General features: G+C 43.4%; 1 protein-coding gene across 5 annotated transcripts in view; it reads left to right on the forward strand.

Moving 5' to 3' along the window:
• The window catches only part of NAP1L4 (nucleosome assembly protein 1 like 4), a 63,591-nt gene that overhangs the window by 11,615 nt on the left and 29,079 nt on the right, over nucleotides 1–22,897 (forward strand). For 4 of the 5 annotated variants that reach the window (XM_060019487.1, XM_060019486.1, XM_060019488.1 and 1 more), the window contains 4 exons: nucleotides 7,654–7,684; nucleotides 8,130–8,188; nucleotides 16,703–16,802; nucleotides 19,647–19,788. In XM_060019487.1, coding sequence (XP_059875470.1) covers nucleotides 7,671–7,684; nucleotides 8,130–8,188; nucleotides 16,703–16,802; nucleotides 19,647–19,788 — 315 coding nt within the window. In that variant the 5' untranslated portion in view covers nucleotides 7,654–7,670. Of the gene's footprint in view, nucleotides 1–497; nucleotides 876–7,653; nucleotides 7,685–8,129; nucleotides 8,189–16,702; nucleotides 16,803–19,646; nucleotides 19,789–22,897 lie in introns of those variants that run through there. The other variant, XM_060019489.1, reaches the window with a different exon arrangement.

Consider the following 22,897-nt stretch of genomic DNA (forward strand, 5'->3'; position numbering starts at 1 on the left):
ATGACCAAGATCGTTTAGCCTTTGAAGGAAAGTTTAATAAATCCACCGACCCTTGAATACCCAAATTATCAGCTACCCTTTTCCTTATTGTTTATGAGAAGGAAGGGAATGCCCTCGGGATATTTACCCCAAAATATGGGGCTATCACTGACCCCTGGGTTACTACACCCAACGGTTAGATCCCTGGCCTGAGCATATGGCATGGCTTAGAGCTATGCCTGCTGCTGTCCTCTTAGTAAAGGCTACCATCTTTGCACCTCACACCGTTGAGGCTCTCTTGAGTTCACACCACACTCAACACCTTTCAGCAAGCCATTTTACCCCTTTGAAATCTTCTTACTCGCTGTGCCCGCATCGCTCCCGTTCAGTGTAACAGTCTCAACCCTGCAACCTATCGTCCCTCCTCCACTGATAAAATTCCCCATGACTTCCCATGGTGACACCTCATGACTACTTACAGGAAACCTCCTTGATGAATCCTGATCTTATGTGGTTTACTAATGGCTCTTACCTGAAAAATGAAAATGGTGAATTTTGTGCTGGGGCTGTGAAGTTATTGAGGCTGCCGCCCTGACTTTGGCTGCTTCAGGTCAACAAGCTGAATCACACAGGCATACCTTATTTTGTTGTGCTTTGCAGATATTGTGTCTTTTGGTAAATTGAAGGTTTGTGACGACCCTGTGTCAGCGTCAGTCAGCGCCATTTTTCCAACAGCATTTGCTCACTTCATGTGACTGTGACATTTTGGTAATTCTCACAGTATTATTGTATTTGTTATAGTGATCTGTGGTCAGTGACCTTTGACGTTCCTACAACTCGCTGAAGACTCAGATGATGGTTAGCACTTTTTAGCAATAAAGTATTTTTAAATTAAGGTATGTACATTGTATTTTAAGATATAATGCTATCGCACACTCAACCAACTACCATATAATGTAAACATTTATATGCACTGGGAAACCAGGAAGTTCATGTGACTCGCTTTACTGCAGTAGTCTGGCACCAAACATGTAGTACCGTGGAGGTCTGCTTGTATACCCTCACTCAAACATGCATTTTAGTCAAAGGCAAGACAGCACACCTCTTTACTGATAGTATGCCTTTGTAGAGTGGTGCAGTGCTTTGGAATGTTATGGAAACAACAGGGTTTCCTTACTCCCAGTGGAGATAAAATTAAGCATGGCCCTTATGCCCAAAGTCTGTTGGACACCATACTGCTGCCGGCAGCTCTAGCTATCATTAAAGGGCCTGGGCATTGCAAGTCTGATTCACTGGAAGCCAAAGGAAACCACCTCCCTGATACCTCTGCAAAAAAACACTTCCTTTATGATACCCATAGACCAAACCTCCGTCATGGTCCAAAAGGCTCTTCCCCCTGCAAAGACCTAAGAGAACTAGCCAGGGGAGGATAACAGCTGGCCTCTGAAAGAGAAGAGCACAACTGAAAATCTGAAAGGCTGGCTGTTGGACCCATGAAGAAAAGGGGCTCTGGTTTGAACCCAGTAATAAGCTGTTTCTGCCAGAAAATCTAAAACTTCCCTTATTGACCACTGTACATGGATTAAACCATTGGTCCACTGAGAAAAGGGTAACCTTTATAAATCAGTGTTGATAGAGAAACACCAGCAAGACCACAAAAGGCACTTGTCTTGCTTGTTCTACTTGTCATACATTGAGCCCAAGGAAGCCTGTTTGTCCCGCCTCAGGACATTTTAATGCACCAGCCTGCTCACGCTCTGCAAGTGGATTTCATACAGTTGCCCCCACTCATGGGTATAAATATGCTCTCGTAACGGTTTTCATGTCGGACTCGAGCGTTTCCATGTAGAGTGGTGACTCCCTCTTCCATAGCTAAAGTCCTTGTAGAAAAGATCCTTCCCACTTGAGGACCTCTCCCGCCCCTGGAACTCCAGGGGACCTACTTCACTGGGCAGTTTCCATCAGGCTTATCACCCTCAGCCTTCAGGGCTGGTTCATGCAAGTGTAATTGTAAAGAGCTGGCTGGCTGAGTTAGTTGAAACCCTCCAGATACATTGGCCAAAAGGAGTGCTCTGGTTCTTCTGAATCTTAGATCTACATTTGGGACTCATAAATTCTCACCCTTCGAAATAGTCACGGATGGCCAAAGCATTTAGCCTCTGCTTTGTTTGACCCCACAATAAAAGGTTACATACTTCACATTTTGCAGGGGTCTAAGATCCATTGAGAATAATCGTGCTGTAGTAGAGCAGTCTTTCTGCAGTGTGCTCCCTGGAGATGAAGATGTCAGTTTACAGCCTGGAGACTTCAACTACTGGAAGAGACCTATGCATAAAGACTCCCTCCTCCCTCACTGGAAGGACTTCTCCCAGGTGTTACTGACTAATCCCTGTGCCACGAAGCTCCCAGAGTTAGACTTCTGGATTCATGTGTCCCATCTTAGAAAGGACCCCAAACCTGAGTGGACCTGCAGCCCAACTCAAGACTGAAAGCTAAGAATTTCTAAGGACTGAAGCAGACAGCTTTCCAGAGATATCCGGCCCAGGCCTGTGAAACCTGTTGCAGCCAATTCTGTATCACTCAGCCAAGTCATGCTGCTATAGTTGTAATTGTCCTTTCTTTGGCCTCCTTGCCGCCCTCTAGCTTGGCTGTAATGCACCCCTTTGCTCCCACCTTACAAGAACTCTCATTCCACCAACCTTACTGATTGCTGGTGATGATGAACCTGAACTGGAGGCCTGGCCATTATCCTTAGAAGGGTGGTGAAACCTGTCTGGCAGAGATACAAGGTTTTCCTTTGGCATCTTTGTGGCTATACTTAAATTGGCACCTGACATTACAGCATTCCATTGGGTGCCCCACCCCTAAAGGAATCCCTCTCACTTAAGCCTGGACTCTTACCGAAAAGCTTTCCAGTGTTCCAGAAGCATTAATGGGACTGGTGAATCTCTAGGCTACCTCCTGCACCCTTGTAACACTTGTATGTGATTCAGATGGCCATGGGTTCATTCCCCACTGGAATCTAGGAGACTGACGTCTCCTCCAGCATGTATCTCTTCGGTGGGGTGATGAAAATTTTAACGATACAGGGAGTAGAAAGCTGATGTGCTTTCTTCAGTGGCGCCTCATGGGGAGCTGAACAGAGATCTGTTGAGTGGTAGGAACTAATTCACCCTAGCTTGTCCCTGGCAGATCCCCAGCCTCCATCAGAACCTCACCCACAGTAACCAAACTCACCTGTTACTCCAAATGTATTGAAATTTAAGATATTCCTCTAACTATCCTCACGGTGCTAAACAGAACCACTTATCATGCGTTGTTTATAAATGACTGATTTTGATCATGAGATCTCTTTTATTCCAGGAAAAGAAAAAACCCTGTCTTTAGAAAACACTGGTTATTTCCTTCTGTGTGGAAGGAATGCATACCCCACACTTGCCCTAAATGGGAAGTGCGCTTGGAGCCCTGTCCTCACTCCTGATGCTGGAGTTGGGAAAACCCTGCCTTCCATCGCCCTTGGGCCCAATCTGCGTTCCTTCTCCTGCCGTCTTGAGAGAGCACATCGTAGCTGGGATGGATACAATTTTGGGCGGATGCCTACAGATACGCTCCTGGTAGATAGAAAGGGATTTGCCCTTTGGACTTTTTCCCTTGAGTTGGAGTAGCAGAACTTGAAAAGGCAGTTAAGAATCTCATCAGATTCATGGCTGCTACCTTAATGCTTATGTCAGAGCTTTTGAATATCAACAAACCCAAGTAGACAGCCTAGCAGAAGTTGTCTTACAAAACTGCAGAGCCCTAAACGTCCACACTGCATAGCATGGGGGAACCTGTGCCCTGCTTGAGGAAGAATGCTGGGGGGTTTTTTGTTTTTTAAAATTTTATTTATTTACTTATTTATTTTTGGATGTGTTGGGTCTTCATTGCTGCACGCGGGCTTTCTCTAGTTGCGGTGAGCAGGGGCTACTATTCGTTGCGGTGCACAGGGTTCTCATAGCGGTGGCTTCTCATTGCAGAGCACGGGCTCTAGGTGCGTGGGCTTCAGGAGTTGTGGCACACGGGCTCCGTAGTTGTGGCTTGCGGGCTCTAGAGCACAGACTCAGTAGTTGTGGCTCTAGAGCGCAGGCTCAGAAGTCTTGGGACTTCCCTGGTTCTTAACCAGGGAAGTCCCAAGAATGCTGTTTTTATGTTAACAAATCGGGAAAAGTAACACAAGACTGAAAGTAGTGAAAGAGGGCTTCCCTGGTGGCTCGGTGGTTAAGAATCTGCCTGCCAATGCAGGGGACACGGTTTCGAGCCCTGGTCCGGGAAGATCCCACATGCCACGGAGCAACTAAGCCCACGTGCCACAACTACTGAAGCCCATGCGCCTGGAGCCCATGCTCTGCAACAAGAGAAGCCACCGCAATGAGAAGCCCATGCACTGCAACAAAGAGTAGACCCTGCTTGCCACAGCTAGAGAAAGCCCGCATGCAGCAACGAAGACCCAACGCAGCCAAAAATAAATTAATTAAAAAAAAATAATAAAAATAATGGAAGATAATATCAAACTATTAACTGAAATAGGCCATACCGCCGGGACCTGGGCCATTTTTGACCTATTAAATATAGGCAGCTGGGGAAACAGGTTGAGAAGTTTATTCTAGTCAGTAGCTATAATTGGACTTCTGGCCATGGGAATAATCCACATGGTTAAATTTCTCCTGTTTTGTATCAGCAGGCAAATGTCTTTCTCCCAGGTGTATGTACAAAATAAAGTTGTTTTTCCTGTAACTACAAAATAAAGGCTTATCCTGAAGCTCAGCTGACCATGGAAACTGAACTGACCACGTCAGAGGAACATAACTGAGGTTCCCCATTTCTCAATTGTTTTGTTAAAATGAGGCCAAGTATCTGCTTGCTGTTTTCCTCTTCCGTGGGATGAGACATCTGAGGATGGTCCTCCTCAGCTCCGAGAGACCCATAATCCACGTGCAGCTAATGGTGCCTCTGACTAAGTGAGATACCCACACAGTAAGACTGATGAGCAGTGCTTTTTGTGAAAGAGTTTAATCAAAAGGGGGGATGTGAAAGGATTTTAATCTAAAATGGAACGGAAGGATGTGAAATGGAGAATCTCTTGCGCATGCACCCTCAGAAAACATGTACCCTCAGAAAACAAAGATGGTGGGACTGATTTCCCATAAATGCTTGACTTATGAGAGATCGAAATTTATCCTCCAACCGGTGAGCATCTGCCAGGAATTTCTCCGCATCTTGGAACCACTTGCTGCATGGTCCCTAATTGGATTTTCCCCTTTTGCACTCTTTGCCCAAAGAAGCACCCCACCCCAAGCCTTCAGTGAACTCACCTGTAGCTCGCTTCAGTATGTGTGTCCTGAATTGCAGTTTCTCTGCTGTTCCCAAATAAACTCTATTTCTGGTAACTGGAGTTTGCCTTAGTTTACCTCCTTTCTTTTAGGTTGAAAGAGACCCCAATCCACACCTTACTAGCCAGGTAACCTTGGGTTAGTCACCTCACCCTTCCCATCCTCAGTGTCCTGTGCACTGGGGATGCACCCTCCCTGCCAGAGTTGCTGTGGGTATAAATTGTGGGAAATTGCCTGTCACATGGGGACCTTGCTAGTACAGAAGGTGTTGGAATTAGGTGTGTGGCTTGACTGGGTGGGGAAAACGGGACTTTGTCCGTTAAGCTGGCAGTGACAGCTGCTGCAAGAGAGAGCAGTTGGTGTGTGTGGTCTACACAGAAGGTGCTGGTGGACATAATTGTTAGACAATGGAGACTTTAATTACATAGCCAAATTGTAGTTGGTTTCAGTGTGTAACCAGTTTGGCAGTAGGTGTCAGTATCCATTCCTATTCTCTGACCCAGAAATCCTACAGTCACAATCCTACTATTGCCATATAAAGAATTACTTGGGATGGGAAGCCATGTAAACTAAGATGTGTTCATGTAGATGTTATCCGAAGTATATCAGGGGGGAAATCTTCAGTATTTAACAACTGGTAAAAGGTAAGTGTATTAGCTCTTAAAATGTTGTCATCAGATGTTATTTTGAAGACCTGCCTGTCTCATGTTTTGCATTTGTAATATATGAAAAAGCAGGAATATAAGCTTGGGAATCAGGCTTCCCTGGTGGTGCAGTGGTTAAGAATCCCCCTGCCAATGCAAGGGAGATGAGTTCAAGCCCTGGTCCAGGAAGAGCCCACGTGCCACGGAGCAACTAAGCCTGTGCGCCACAACCACTGAGCCTGCGCTCTAGAGCCCGCGAGCCACAACTACTGAGCCCGCGTGCCACAAGTACTGACGCCCGCGTGCCTAGAGCCTGTGCTCCGCAAGAAGAGACGCAACCGCAATGAGAAGGCCGCGCACCGCAACCAAGAGTAGTCCCCGCTCACTGCAACTAGAGAAAACCCGCGCGCAGCAACGAAGAACCAACGCGGCCAAAAATAAATACATTTATTTATTTAAAAAAAAAAAAGATAAAGCTTGGGAATAGCCCGGGTGCGGCTGTATGTATGCAGCAGATTGCGGAGGAGCTAAGCTGGGAGGTGTAGGAATTCGGGTTTCTGTGTGGAGTGACTTTGGACTCAGCAGAAGGTGATGGGGACCGTTGGAGGGTTTTTCCTCTCCTGATTTTCATTTGTTTCCTTAAATCATTTAGCTTTTTGAAAAAGATAATGTAACATTTATGTAGTGTTTCGAATTTTTTAAGTAATTACAATGTTTTATTTTGAAATAGAATTACCTAAGAAAGATGCACTTAAAACAATCGTAGTTCATACATTCCATTTGGAGCTGTATTTCCTAACTGAAGCGTTATTGTTCTCTTTGACCCTGAAGCACTGATGAAGGGGCCTGGGCTTTGCTCAGATACCTAAGAATGAGTCATCGACCAGTTGTCAGCTTGAAACCACCCCTCAGAGGGGCATCTGAAGTGGATTTACGACATCTAGGACTAAGGAAATGTGATCTCCAAGCCTGACTGTTTTTAGCTCTGCATTTAGATAGGGCTTTGAAATTGTACTAATATCAAGTTCTGTTTAAGTCATAAATGTCTTAGAACCCACCTTTAATATTTATAGGTAGAAAGTCACCTAATCTGGAGCTAATCTTTTTTTATATGTCTCTTGTAAAAGTGGGATCATAATTGAGTGTATTACATGATGTTTTTACACAAGTACTGCACCTTCAGTGTAGAAGTAGTAGAACACACAGAATAAACAAAATTTTAAAATCACTCTGAGTTAGGGTTTGAAAGGCAATGTGAGCACCAGTAAATTCTTTGAATTGCTCTAAAATAATTGGTCTAGCATAAATACATGTTCCTGTTTCTGAAACTTACTATAGACATAAGGCAAGTTAAAATTGATGAATTGTCTTTATTCTGAAGTCTGGTCATTTTAGTGCCAACAAGAGAAATTTTTTATGAGTAAATGTGCTTGCACTGAAAGACGTATAAGTTTTTCATTTGATGAGTTTTCACAAGTGTGTGTATGCAAGTAACCAGTACCCCATTCAAGGTCTTGACATTTCCATCACCCCAGAGCAGTCCCTCTTGCCCCTCCTTACGAGGTCCTCATCCCCCACTGAAAATCACTGTGAAAAGAGTACATTTGAAAATTTTTTTGTCTGTGAATTTTTAGTAATGTTAATTCTTTTTTAATTTGTAGGAGATAAAAACATTCAGATGGCAGATAACAGGTAAGCCAAAATGGACTTTGTTTATTGGAGTTTAAATTTTAGTTGGTGAGCAAGAGGCAAGCCTTATTTCTGTAAACATCATTAGGTGCTCCAGGTGATGGCTCTTTTTTTCCCTCTGTGTTTTTGAGCCCATAAAGAACTTGCTTTAGATGTGAAAAGTGTGTCATATATTGATACTAAAAACCTTTATGTTTTTAGAGACTTTGTGTGGCTGTCCCACAGAACCACTGTGGGCACTGTCCTAACAGCTTGGCAAGGTGGTTTTTTTTAATAACGGTGAGGAAAGTATTTCATAGGTAACACGTGTGTGTCTGTAGTTGTCTTCTGCTCAAATCTGAAGTTACTGTGGAGACACCTCTTAGTGTGTTAAATAAGAAAAACACCATTGTGGTATTTATCTGTGAAACTTTTTTTAGAGTAATACTTTTTAAATATATTGTTTTAGTTTTTCAGATGGGATTCCTTCAGATTCCTTGGAAGCTGCTAAAAATGCAAGTAATACAGGTCAGTTCACTGCACATGGGAAAGTGAACCGTTGGAGAGTTTGCGTGCAGAGCAGGGAGACTCCTACTCAAACCTCGGAAATCAAGTGAATAGCACAGTGCACCTCTACCTGCCGTCTCTCGCTGTTAGCGCTGATTACCAGGCGCTCAGGCTTTTTTCACCTGTGCCTTTACTTCTCTTCCCGTGATTATTCTGAAGCACGTCCCAGATATCATATTATTTTGATATGATCATAAATTCATAGATATATTACTTTTCCTCCTTTTTTTTTTTTAATACATTTATTTATTTATTTTTGGCTGCGTCGGGTCTTCGTTGCTGTGCACGGGCTTTCTCTAGTTGCAGCAAGCGGGGGCTGCTCTTCGTTGCAGTGCGCAGGCTTCTCATTGCGGTGGCTTCTCTTGTTGCGGAGCACGGGCTCTAGAGCGCATGCTCAGTAGCTGTGGTGCGCGGGCTTAGTTGTTCCATGGCATATAGGATCTTCCTGGACCAGGGCTCGAACCCATGTCCCCTGCATTGGCAGGCGGATTCTCAACCGTTGCACCTCCAGGGAAGGCCCTTTCCTCTGTTTTCAAGTATTTATCTATGCTTGTTTTTCCCTCTGAACTGTTTGAAAGCAAGTTGTGGATATTCTGGCTTTTTCTTCCTAAAACAATTTAGTATAAATTTCCTAAAAACTAGGATAAAGTCTCATAACCACAGTGCCATTACCACAACCAAGAAATTTAATGTCGGTCCAATACTATTAGCTAATGTACAGTCATGTTCATATTCTCCTGGTTTTCTCAGCATTTCTTTTACCTCCATACCCCACACTCAAATCCAGAGCTGGCCGAGGATCACATATCACGTTTAGTTCTGTCCCCTTTATTCTAGAGTTATCTCTCCACCTTTTTTACCCTTCCTCGCAGGGACACATCAGCAGGCTGTGTGCTCCAGCTGTCTTGTAGAATGCTCTGGATGGGTCTCGTGGTTTTCTCCTCACTAGATTCAGGGTAGATGTCTTGGCAAGACGAGCACATAGGCGACCTGATGGAGTGGAATGCAGTTAGGCCTGTGATGGGGCTCCCGAGAGTGCTGACGTGGTGAAGACAGTGTCTGCCGGTCTCTGCCCTTAGGGTCCTTGGAGTAAAGAAGCTGTTGGGCACCCTGCGGGAATCCTGTTCTCCGTAAGACTCTTACGTAGGGATTCGGGCACCACTGATGATCCTTGCTGAATGCGTGATGACGTTGGTGGTCACCAAAGGGTGTTTTTCTAATCCTATCAATCTAACATATTAACATCTATTAAAGAAATACTTCCCTATTCCCCCGCTACCCCATTTTAATGTTACTATAGACTCATGGATTAGCTTTTTATTCAGTGTTTAATCATTTGCCATCATTATTCTTTTTTTAATAAATTAATTATTTTATACAGCAGGTTCTTATTAGTCATCCATTTTATAAACATCAGTGTATACATGTCAATCCCAATCGCCCAATTCATCACACCACCAGCCCCACTCCCCGCCGCTTCCCCCCTTGGTGTCCATACGTTTGTTCTCTACATCTGTGTCTCAGTTTCTGCCCTGCAAACCAGTTAATCTGTACCATTTTTCTACGTTCCACATATATTTGTTAATATACAGTATTTGTTTTTCTCTTTCTGACTTCACTCTGTATGACAGTCTCTAGATCCATCCACATCTCTACAAATGACCCAATTTCGTTCCTTTTTATGGCTGAGTAATGCTCCATTGTATATATGTACCACATCTTCTATATCCATTCATCTGTCGATGGACACTTCGGTTGCTTCCATGTCCTGGCTACTGTAAATAGTGCTGCAGCAAACACTGGGGTGCATGTGTCTTTTTGAATTATGGTTTTCTCTGGGTATATGCCCAGTACTGGGATTGCTGGGTCATATGGTAATTCTATTTTTAGTTTTTTAAGGAACCTCCATACTGTTCTCCATAGTGGCTGTATCGATTTACATCCCCACCAACAGTGCAAGAGGGTTCCCTTTTCTCTACACCCTGTCCAGCATTTGTTTGTAGATTTTCTGATGATGCCCATTCTAACTGGTGTGAGGTGATACCTCATTGTAGTTTTGGTTTGCATTTCTCTAATAATTAGTGATGTTGAGCAGCTTTTCATGTGCTTCTTGGCCATCTGTATGTCTTCTTTGGAGAAATGTCTATTTAGGTCTTCTGCCCATTTTTGGATTGGGTTCTTTGTTTTTTTAATATTGAGCTGCATGACCTGTTTATATATTTTGGAGATTAATCCTTTGTCCATTGATTCGTTTGCGAGTATTTTCTCCCATTCTGAGGGTTGTCTTTTCGTCTTGTGTATGGTTTCCTTTGCTGAGCAAAAGCTTTTAAGTTTCATTAGGTCCCATTTGTTAATAGTGGATCGAAAAAGATCTTGCTGTGATTTATGTCAGAGTGTTCTTCCTACGTTTCTAAGAGTTTTATAGTGTCTGGTCTTACATTTAGGTCTCTAACCCATTTTGAGTTTATTTGTGTGTATGGTGTTAGGGGGTATTCTAATTTCATTCTTTTACATGTAGCTGTCCAGTTTTCCCAGCACCACTTATTGAAGAGACTGTCTTTTCTCCATTGTATATTCTTGCCTCCTTTGTCATAGATTAGTTGACCATAGGTGCATGGGTTTACCTCTGGGCTTTCTATCTTGTTCCGTTGATCTATGTTTCTGTTTTTGTGCCAGTACCATATTGTCTTGATTACTGTAGCTTTGTAGTATAGTCTAAAATCAAGGAGTTTGATTCCTCCAGCTCCTTTTTTTCCCTTGAAAACTGCTTTGGCTCTTTGGGGTCTTTTGTGTCTCCATACAAATTTTAAGATGATTTGTTCCAGTTCCATAAAAAATGCCATTGGTAATTTGATAGGGATTGCATTGAATCTGTAGATTGCTTTGGGAAGTATAGTCATTTTCACAGTATTGATTCTTCCAATCCAAGAACATGGTATATCTCTCCATCTGTTGGTATCACCTTTAATTTCTTTCATCAGTGTCTTATAGTTTTGTGCATACAGGTCTTTTGTCCCCCTGGGTAGGTTTATTCCTAGGTATTTTCTTATTTTTGTTGCAGTGGTAAATGGGAGTGTTTCCTTAATTTCTCTTTCAGATTTTTCATCATTAGTGTATAGGAATGCAAGAGATTTCTGTGCATTAATTTTGTATTCTGCTACTTTACCAAATTCACTGATTAGCTCTAGTAGTTTTCTGGTGGCATCTTTAGGATTCTCTAGGTATAGTATCATGTCATCTGCAAACAGTGACAGCTTTACTTCTTCTTTACCAATTTGTATTGCTTTTATTTCTTTTTCTTCTCTGATTGCCGTGGCTAGGACTTCCAAAACTATGTTGAATAATAGTGGTGAGAGTGGACATCCTTGTCTTGTTCCTGATCTTAGAGGAAATGCTTTCAGTTTTTCACCATTGAGGACGATGTTGGCTGTGGGCTTGTCATATATGGCCTTTATTATGTTGAGGTAAGTTCCCTCTATGCCCACTTTCTGGAGAGTTTTTATCATAAATGGTGTTGAATTTTGTCAAAAGCTTTTTCTGCATCTATTGAGATGATCATATGGTTTTTATTCTTCAGTTTGTTAATGTGGTGTATCACATTGATTGATTTGCTTATATTGAAGAATCCTCGCTTCCCTGGGATAAATCCCACTTGATCATGGTGTATGATCCTTTTAATGTGTTGTTGGATTCTGTTTGCTAGTATATTGTTGAGGATTTTTCCATCTATATTCATCAGTGATATTGGTCTGTAATTTTCTTTTTTTGTAGTATCTTTGTCTGTTTTTGGTATCAGGGTGACGGTGATGGTCTCATAGATTGAGTTTGGGCGTGTTCCTTCCTCTGCAGTTTTTTGGAAGAGTTTGAGAAGGATGGGTGTTAGCTCTTCTCTAAATGTTTGATAGAATTCACCCGTGAAGCCATCTGGTCCTGAACTTTTGTTTGTTGGAAGATTTTTAATCACAGTTTCAATTTCATTACTTGTGATTGGTCCGTTCATATTTTCTATTTCTTCCTGGTTCAGTCTTGGAAGGTTATACCTCTCTAAGGATTTGTCCATTTCTTCCAGGTTGTCCATTTTATTGGCATAGGGTTGCTTGTAGTAGTCTCTTAGGATGCTTTGTATTTCTGTGGTGTCTGTTGTAACTTCTCCTTTTTCATTTCTAATTTTATTGATTTGAGTACTCTCCCTCTTTTTCTTGATGAGTCTGGCTAATGGTTTACCAATTTTTTTTATCTTCTCAAAGAACCAGCTTTTAGTTTTATTGATCTTTGCTATTGTTTTCTATATTTCTATTTCATTTATTTCTGCTCTGATCCTTATGATTTCTTTCCTTCTGCTAACTTTGGGTTTTGTTTGTTCTTCTTTCTCTGGTTCCTTTAGGTGTGAGGTTAGATTGTTTATTTGAGATGTTTCTTGTTTCTTGAGGTAGGCTTGTATAGCTATAAACTTCCCTCTTAGAACTGCTTTTGCTGCATCCCATAGGTTTTGGATTGTCATGTTTTCATTGCCATTTGTCTCTTGGTATTTTTTAATTTCCTCTTTGATTTCTTCAGTGATCTCTTGGTTATTTAGTAACGTATTGTTTAGCCTCCATGTGTTTGTGTTTTTTACGTTTTTTCCCCTGGAATTGATTTCTAATCTCATAGTGTTGTGGTCAGAAAAGATGCTTGATGTGATTTCTATTTTCTTAAATTTACTGAGGTTTGATTTGTGACCTAAGATGTGATCTGTCCTGGAGAATATTCCATCAGCACTTGAGAAGAAAGTGTAATCTGCTGTTTTTGGATGGAATGTCCTATAAATATCAATTAAATCTATCTGGTCGGGCTTCTCTGGTGGTGCAGTGGTTGAGAGTCCGCCTGCCGATGCAGGGGACACGGGTTTGTGCCCCGGTCCGGGAAGATCCCACATGCCGCAGAGCAGCTGGGCCTGTGAGCCATGGCCGCTGAGCCTGCGCGTCTGGAGCCTGTGCTCCGCAACGGGAGAGGCCACAACAGTGAGAGGCCCGTGTACCGCAAAAAAAAAAAAAATCTATCTGGTCTATTGTGTTGTTTAAAGCTTGTGTTTACTTACTAATTTTCTGTTTGGATGATCTGTCCATTGGTGTAAGTGAGGTGTTAAATTCCCCCACTATTGTGTTACTGTCGACTTCCTCTTTTATAGCTGTTAGCAGTTGCCTTATGTATTGAGGTGCTCCTATGTTAGGTGCATATATAATTGTTATATCTTCTTCTTGGATTAATCCCTTGATCATTATGTAGTGTCCTTCCTTGTCTCTTGTAACATTCTTTATTTTAAAGTCTGTTTTATCTGATATGAGTATTGCTACTCCAGCTTTCTTTTGATTTCTGTTTGCATGGAATATCTTTTTCCATTCCCTCGCTTTCAGTCTGTATGTGTCCCTGGGTCTGAAGTGGGTCTCTTGTAGACAGCATATATATGGGTCTTGTTTTTGTATCTATTCAGCGAGCCTGTGTCTTTTGGTTGGAGCATTTAATCCATTCACGTTTAAGGTAATTATCGATATGTATGTTCTTATTACCATTTTCTTAATTGTCTTGGGTTTGTTTTTGTAGGTCCTCTTCTTCTCTTGTGTTTCCCACTTAGAGAAGTTCCTTTAGCAATTGTTGTAGAGCTGGTTTGGTGGTACTGAATTCTCTTAGCTTTTGCTTGTCTGTAAAACCTTTGATTTCTCTATCAAATCTGAGTGAGATCCTTGTGGGGTAGAGTCATCTTGGTTGTAGGTTCTTCCCTTTCATCACTTTAAATATATCATGCCACCCCCTTCTGGCTTGTAGAGTTTCTGCTGAGAAATCAGCTGTTAATCTTATGGGAGTTTCCTTGTATGTTATTTGTCGTTTTTCCCTTGCTGCTTTCAGTCAATTTTTTTTGTCTTTAATTTTTACCAGTTTGATTACCGTGTGTCTCGGCATATTTCTCCTTGGGTTTATCCTGTATGGGACCCTCTGTGCTTCCTGGACTTCGGTGGCTGTTTCCTTTCCCATGTTCGGGAAGTTTTCGACTATAATCTCTTCAAATACTTTCTCGGGTGCTTTCTGTCTCTCTTCTCCTTCTGGGACCCCTATAATGCGAATGCTGTTGCGTTTAATGTTGCCCCAGAGGTCTCTTAGGCTGTCTTCATTCTTTTCATTCTTTTTTCTTTATTCTGTTCCGCAGCAGTGAATTCCACCATTCTGTCTTCCAGGTCACTTATCTGTTCTTCTGCCTCAGTTATTCTGCTGTTGATTCCTTCTAGTGTATTTTTCATTTCAGTTATGGTGTTGTTCATCTCTGTTCTTTAATCGTTCTAGATCTTTGTTAAACATTTCTTGCATCTCCTCCATCTTTGCCTCCATTCTTTTTCCGAGGTCCTGGATCATCTTCACTATCATTATTCTGAATTCTTCTTCTGGAAGGTTGCCTATCTCCACTTCATTTAGTTGTTTTTCTGGGGTTTTATCTTGTTCCTTCATCTGGTACATAGCCCTCTGCCTTTTCATCTTGTCTGTCTTTCTGTGAATGTGGTTTTTGTTCCGCAGGCTGCAGGATTGTAGTTCTTCTTGCTTCTGCTGTCTGCCCTCTGGTGGATGAGGCTATCTAAGAGGCTTGTGCCAGTTTCCTGATGGGAGGGACTGGTGGTGGGTAGAGCTGGGTGTTGCTCTGGTGGGCAGAACTCAGTTAATCCGCTTGTTTGCTGATGGGTTGGGCTGGGTTCCCTCCTGTTGGTTGTTTGGCCTCAGGTGACCCAACACTGGAGCCTACCCAGGCTCTTTGGTGGGGCTAATGGTGGACTCTGGGAGGGCTCACCCCAAGGGGTACTTCCCAGAACTTCTACTGCCAGTGTCCTTGTCCCCCTGGTGAGCCACAGCCATCCCCCACCTCTGCAGGAGACCCTCCAACACTAGCAGGTAGGTCTGGTTCCGTCTCCCCTGGGGTCACTGCTCCTTCCCCTGGGTCCCGATGGGCACACTACTTTGTGTGTGCCCTCCAAGAGTGGAGTCTCTGTTTCCCCCAGTCCTGTCAGAGTCCTGTAATCAAATCCCGCTAGCCTTCAAAGTCTGATTCTCTAGGAACTCCTCCTTCCCTTGCTGGATCCCCAGGTTGGGAAGCCTGACGTGGGGCTCAGAACCTTCCCTCCAGTGGGTGGACTTCTGTGGTATAAGTGTTCTCCAGTTTGTGAGTCACCCACCCAGCAGTTACGGGATTTGATTTTACTGTGATTGCACCCCTCCTACCATCTCATAGTGGCTTCTCCTTTGTCTTTGGATGTGGGGTGTCTTTTTGGTGAGTTCCAGCGTCTTCCTGTCGATCATTGTTCAGCAGTTAGTTGTGATTCTGGTGTCCTCGCAGGAGGGAGTGAGCGCACGTACTTCTACTCCACCATCTTCCCTCACTGTCCATCGTTATTCTTTTTTGTGTGCAGATTGTCCCATTTGCCAATGGGGTCCCTGTAAGCTGGCTTCTGTGTCCTTTTGCTGCGTCCCCGTCCATTTTGAGTTCTCTGTAGCTTTGTGGCATAGGCGATGGTCCATTTTCCCTTGAACTTTCCTTTCCCCAGACCTGGAATCTACATTTATGCAAGGAGGCCTGTATCTTTTAGTTGGGACAGAGATTTAAAAACCAAAATATAAATCCCATCTGCCATTATTTCTAGACCTTTCAGTGGCCAGAACTAGCGATGTGTGTTTGTGTATATGTTTAGTATTTACATACAGTTTTGTATATACACAGTTACATATGTTTTATACACATACACGGTGCTTCATGTTAATGATTGGGATTGTAGTTAAAAGGTAAGATTGAGTGCATACACGTTGTATTCAGCTTGCCCGCATCACTGTCTTACAAAAGGTGGGGGAGAACTCTAGGTCTGCGCTGCCTTTTGAGTCGGGTGAGGGCCCTAAGTTTGGGTTTCCATACAGTGTCGCTGAGAGGGAATCTTTTCAACACAGAGCCTGTGCCGCGAGCCAGGTGTGAACCAGTGTGTGGCACAGCTGACCTCCCTCTCAGCGTCGTGTTTGTTCTTCAGGAGTCGGTACAGTGTGTGTGAGCTGTCGAGGTCGCAGGGCAGAGGGGCGGGGGCTCCTGGGAGGAGGCGGGTTTGGGCAGGAGGGCAGGGTGGGTGAAGGTGGAGGCAGAGAGCGCCTGGAAGGTCTGGTGCCCCCAGGGAGCTGGTGGGAGTCGCGCTTTCCTGAGCTGGGGCACAAGTGCGCGCTGATTTCCTGAGCCACGGGCACCTTGTCCCCGTCCTCGGCTTCCGGAAGGGAGGTAGACTGCCTGAACTTAGCAAGTGACAGTGTCCTCGGACCTCGGAGGGGACTGGGGCTTGTGCCGCTAAGGTGAGGAGCAGAACTCTCCAGGTACCCCCGGTGTGTTTGTAACCATCCCCTCAGTGATTAACACGGAGGATCGAATGCCTTTACAAGTAAATGTTTTTGAAACAGATGTTGTTTCTTTTTAACTCTTGATAGAAAAGCTCGCAGACCAGGTGATGCAGAATCCTCAAGTTTTGGCAGCTTTACAGGAACGACTTGACAGTGTCTCCCACACTCCTTCGAGCTACATCGAGACGTAAGTATGCTGCGAGGGAGACGACGCAACTTTAAGAGACAAAGAATAAACCTCTCCTGGTTCCTTAGACTAGGAATAAGTATGTTTTTCATTCAGTAGACCTTGCCTGCTGAGAGCCAGGCTCTGGAGTCCCGAAGGTGACTGCAGGGGTCAGAGCCTGGTAGAGGCTACAGGCCTGTGAGGGCCAGGGTGGTGCGGTGTGTCAAGTTATGAGCGAGTGTACGGTGCCAGCCTGCAGGGTGAGAGGCCTTCACAGGTCCCGTGAGCAGGCGGACTGGGGCGTCAGCAGGGGGCGGAGGTGCAGGCAGATGGGGGCAGTGCTTTCTCTTCACGGTGGCTCCTGGTTCGCTAAGAGACCCAGTCCTGCCCGGCTCACCTATGTGAGCCTGCAACAGCGAAACGTGGCTTATTTGGACGAAGTCTGTGTCTTTGTTGTACTGCACAGTGAACACCGTAAGGATGCCCACCCTCCAGGCCCTTGGACTGCTCGTCTCGGGGCCTCAGCTGCTCCGGGCTTCCCTCCTCCGGTCAGTGCACGGCTGCGTCTCAGAGAGTCACCCCGCACACACACTGGCTGGCCCACGCGGGGCTGGGGACAAGGGGGCACAGAGGGGGCACGCTTGGGGTCTGCTCTGCCCGTAGAGAGGGTTCTTCCGGGGGGTGACCTAGTGGGGAAGGTGGGGTGTGGTGATGCTGGGTGCAGGTAGGAGAGCTGAGTGTAAGTGGTGCTTTCTAGTTTCTGGCTTCAGAAACTGGGTGAATGGGGTGGGCAGCATTCACTGAGAGGAAATGGGGGAGGGGAACAAGGTTTTGTGCGATAGAATTAGTTCCACGTTCCATGCTGTACGTGACGTGCCTGCTGTGGGGAGAAGAATGGTGTGTAGTTACTCTTACTGTCTGGAGGCTGGCTGGGGAGGATATCTGGGTTCAGTTGGCTTAGAGGTCCTTGTATTTTTACTCCATTAGGAAGATTAGAAAGTTAGGAAATAACGTTAGGTTGTGTAATTAACGTGGAAAAGAAGTACAGATGTTAATGTATTCAGCGTTACTAAATTCTTACTCTGCTTTTTCCTTGTTCTCTAACTAGCAGTAGTTCTAGAACGGTTTCTGTAGTTGGCAGTCTGTAGTGAAGGACCTTCGTCCAAACTGAGGTTGCCGTGGGTATGATTACACCAGGACAGGGTCCTTTGTGATTCAAGGCTTTTCTACTGCACTTGACCCTCTGTATCCACGGGTTCCCTGGGTTGTAGATTTGCACATTCAACCAACTGTGGATCAAAAATATTGGGGGAAAACTTTTCCAGAAAGTTCCAGAAAGCAAAACTTGAATTTGCCTCACGCCAGCAACTATTTACATAACATTTACATTGTATTAGGTATGGTAAGCAATCTAGTGCTGATATATAGTATACGGGAGGATGTGCTTAGTGTGCAAACACTATACCATTTCATATAAGGGACTTGGGCATCCATGGGTTTTGATATTCACAGGGTTCTGGAACCAGTCCCCCTTGATGGCTGTATTTTCTAAACAGTGCTGTGCTTGGGAGCTGCCTGGTACTGTATACCATTAGACTAATGCCAGCCCTGCCCTTGAGGAGTCAGCCCACGTGGAGGAGGACTCAGAGGGCAGGACCCAGGCCCACCAAGGGGGATAGTGTGGGTCTTTGTGGGGCCCAGGAGTCTGCTCTTGTTTTTAAAAAATTAATTTATTTGGTTGCACCGGGTCTTAGTTGCAGCAGGCGGGCTCCTTAGTTGCAGCATGTGGGAGCTAGTTCCTGACCAGCGATGGAACCTGGGCCCCCTGCATTGGGAGAGCAGCGTCTTAACTAACCACTGCACCACCAGGGAAGTCTGCAGTAGTCTGCTCTTTGTTCCAGATTGTGACTCAGGACTTCAGGTTAAACAAATGATTTTAATGGGTTTAAAATGTTTTTTCCCTTCTGATTTATAAAAGTAAGGCATACAAACTAAAATGTTTCTTAGAAGGTAAAAAGTATCAAAGGGCTAAGGAGCTGGTAGTTGTCTGACTCTAGACTAGAATGCACGCCTTGTCTCTGTCGTCTCTGGTTTTTCCCTTGCTGTGTCAGCAGGAGCTCGTCCTGTGGTGCTGAGTATTCCTTGAGGACACGGTTGTGGACAGGCCGTTTTAATCCTGCTCATCTTGTCATTGTTCCCAGTCTTTCACTTTTACAAATAATACATCAGTGGTCACTCCAGCACATAAACATTTGGTTATTTCCTTAGGATAAATTCTTAGAAGTAGATGCAAAGAATATTTTCAAGGTTCTTGTTTACGCTTAAGAAAGATGAGTCAATTAGAGGGCCTCTGCCCTCAGCCTCATCAAACCTGGGAATTTCTAAAATTTTCTTCTCTCTTTTATTTAAAAAAATTTTTTTGACTGCACCTCGAAGCTTGCGGGATCTTACTTCCCCGACCGGGGGTTGAACCAGGCCCTCAGCAGTGACAGTGCAGAGTCCTAAGCACTGGACTGCAGGGAAGTCCCCCCTGGGAATTATTTTTTAATTGCCAATTTGGTAAGGAAGAGACAGCAGTTCTTTTAAATTTACATTCTTTTGGCTATTTCATGAGATTGGACCTTTCTTCCGTGTTTCATTACCTGTATTTTTTGTGAATTATCTTTCAGCTTCCTCCTCCGCCACCGCCCTGCTTTTGGTGGGGGGGCGGGGAGGTGGTGTTTGTCCTTAATGATTTTTAGGAGCTCTTTTTCATGGTAAGGGTGTTAATTCTATGTTAATGTTAATTTATTTTAGTAAAAAATAAGCATGCCGCCTTATTTTGCAGGCATATGGATGTTTTATTTTTTATTCCCTCTCTTTTAGTTTACCTAAAGCAGTAAAAAGAAGAATCAACGCACTGAAACAGCTTCAGGTGAAATGTGCTCATATAGAAGCCAAGTTCTATGAAGAAGTTCATGACTTGGAAAGAAAGTATGCAGCATTATACCAGCCTCTCTTTGACAAGGTAGGGGACTCTGTTAGTAAACTTTATTAGTATATTTCAGAAAGTTCTTCAGGCAGAACATCCAGATGTACCCAGTGAATCATTGAATGTTACTCTTTTTTTTTTTTTGACATCTTCATTGGAGTATAATTGCTTTACAATGGTGTGTTAGTTTCTACTGTATAACAAAGTGAATCAGCTATACATATATCCCCGTATCTCCTCCCTCTTGCCTCTCCCTCCCACCCTCCCTATCCCACCCCTCTAGGTGGACACAAAGCACCAAGCTGATCTCCATGTGCTATGTGGCTGCTTCCCACTAGCTATCTGTTTTACATTTCATAATGTATATATGTCCATGCCACTCTCTCACGTCGTCCCAGCTTACCCTTCCCCCTCGCAGTGTCCTCAACTCCATTCTCTATGTCTGCGTCTTTATTTCTGTCCTGCCCCTAGGTTATTCGGAACCATTTTTTTTTTAGATTCCATATATATGTGTTAGTGTATGGTATTTGTTTTTCTCTTTCTGACTTACTTCATTCTGTATGACAGACTCTAGGTCTATCCACCTCACTACAAATAACTCAATTTCGTTTCTTTTTATGGCTGAGTGATATTCCATTGTATATATGTGCCACATCTTCTTTATCCATTCATCTGTCGATGGACACTTATATTGCTTCCATGTCCTGGCTATTGTAAATAGAGCTGCAGTGAACATTGTGGTACATGGCTCTTTGAATTATGGTTTTCTCAGGGTATATGCCCGGTAGTGGAATTGCTGGGTCGTATGGTAATTCTATTTTTAGTTTTTTAAGGAAGCTCCTTGCTGTTCTCCATAGTGGCTGTATCGATTTACATTCCCACCAACAGTGCAAGAGGGTTCCCTTTTCTCCACATTTATTGTTTGTAGATTTTTTGATGATGGCCATTTTGACTGGTGTGAGGTGATACCTCATTGTAGTTTTGATTTGCATTTCTCTAATAATTAGTGATGTTGAGCATCCTTTCATGTGTTTGTTGGCAATCTGTATATCTTCTTTGGAGAAATATCTATTTAGGTCTTCTGCCCATTTTTGGATTGGGTTGTTTTTTTTGTTTGTTTTTTTTTGCGGTACACGGGCCTCTCACTGTTGTGGCCTCTCCCGTTGCAGAGCACAAACTCAGCGGCCATGGCTCACGGGCCCAGCCGCTCCACGGCATGTGGGATCTTCCCGGACTGGGGCACGAACCCATGTCCCCTGCATCGGCAGGCGGACTCTCAACCACTGCGCCATCAGGGAAGCCTGTTTTTTTTTTATATTGAGCTGCATGTACTGCTTGTAAATTTTGGAGATTAATCCTTTGTCAGTTGCTTCATTTGCAAATACTTTCTCACATTCTGAGGGTTGTCTTTTCATCTTGTTTATGTTTTCCTTTGCTGTGCAAAAGCTTTTAAGTTTCATTAGGTCCCATTTCTTTATTTTTGTTTTTATTTTCATTTCTCTAGGAGGTGGGTCAAAAAGGATCTTGCTATGATTGATGTCGTAGAGTGTTCTGCCTATGTTTTCCTGTAAGAGTTTGATAGTGTCTGGCCTTACATTTAGGTCTTTAATCCATTTTGAGTTTATTTTTGTGTGTGGTGTTAGGGAGTGTTCTAATTTCATTCTTTTGCATGTAGCTGTCCAGTTTTCCCAGCACCACTTACTGAAGAGGCTGTCTTTTCTCCATTGTATATTCTTGCCTCCTTTATCAAAAACAAGGTGACCGTAGGTGCGTGGGTTTATCTCTGGGCTTTCTATCCTGTTCCATTGATCTGTATTTCTGATTCTGTGCCAGTACCATACTGTCTTGATTACTGTAGCTTTGTAGTATAGTCTGAAGTCAGGGAGCCTGATTCCTCCACCTCCGTTTTTCTTTCTCAAGGTTGCTTTGGCTCTTTGGGGTCTTTTGTGTTTCCATACAAATTGTGAAATTTTTTGTTCTAGTTCTGTGAAAAACGCCATTGGTAGTTTGATAGGGATTGCATTGAATCTGTAGATTACTTTGGGTAGTATAGTCCTTTTCACAATATTGATTCTTCCAATCCAAGAACATGGTATATCTCCCCATCTGTTTGTGTCATCTTTACTTTCTTTCATCAGTGTCTTATAGTTTTCTGCATACAGGTCTTCTGTCTCACTAGGTAGGTTTATTCCTAGGTATTTTCTTCTTTTTGTTGCAGTGGTAAGTGGGAGTGTTTCCTTAATTTCTCTTTCAGATTTTTCATCATTAGTGTATGGGAATGCCAGAGATTTCTGTGCGTTAATTGTGTATCCTGCAGCTTTACCAAATTCATTGAGTAGCTCTAGTAGTTCTCTGGTAGCATCTTTTGGATTCTCTACGTATCGTATCACGTCATCTGCAAACAGTGACAGCTTTACTTCTTCTTTTCCAGTTTGGATTCCTTTTATTTCTTTTTCTTCTCTGATGTAGCTAAAACTTCCAAAGCTATGTTGAATAATGGTGAGAGTGGACAACCTTGTCTTTTTCCTGATCTTGGAGGAAATGGTTTCAGTTTTTCACCATTGAGAATGATGTTGGCTGTGGGTTTGTCATACATGGCCTTTATTATGTTGAGTTAAGTTCCCTCTATGCCTACTTTCTGGAGAGTTTCTATCAAAAGTGGGTGTTGAATTTTGTTGAAAGCTTTTTCTGCATCTATTGAGATGATCATATGGTTTTTCTCCTTCAATTTGTTAATATGGTCTATCACATTGATTAATTTGCATATATTGAAGAATCCTTGCATCCCTGGGATAAACCCCACTTGATCATGGTGTATGATCCTTTTAATGTTCTGTTGGATTGTTTGCTAGTATTTTGTTGAGGATTTTTGCATCTATGTTCATCAGTGATATTGGCCTGTAGTTTTTTTTCTCTGTGACATCTTTGTTTGGTTTTGGTATCAGGGTTATGGTGGCCTCGTAGAATGAGTTTAGGAGTGTTCCTCCCTCTGCTATATTTTGGAAGAGCTTGAGAAGGATAGGTGTTAGCTCTTCTCTAAATGTTTGATGGAATTTGCATGTGAAGCCATCTGGTCCTGGGCTTTTGTTTGTTGGAAGATTTTAAATCACAGTTTCAATTTCAGTGCTTGTGATTGGTCTGTTTA

This window comes from Delphinus delphis, chromosome 8, assembly GCF_949987515.2.
Source record: "Delphinus delphis chromosome 8, mDelDel1.2, whole genome shotgun sequence".
Classification (NCBI taxonomy): domain Eukaryota; kingdom Metazoa; phylum Chordata; class Mammalia; order Artiodactyla; family Delphinidae; genus Delphinus; species Delphinus delphis.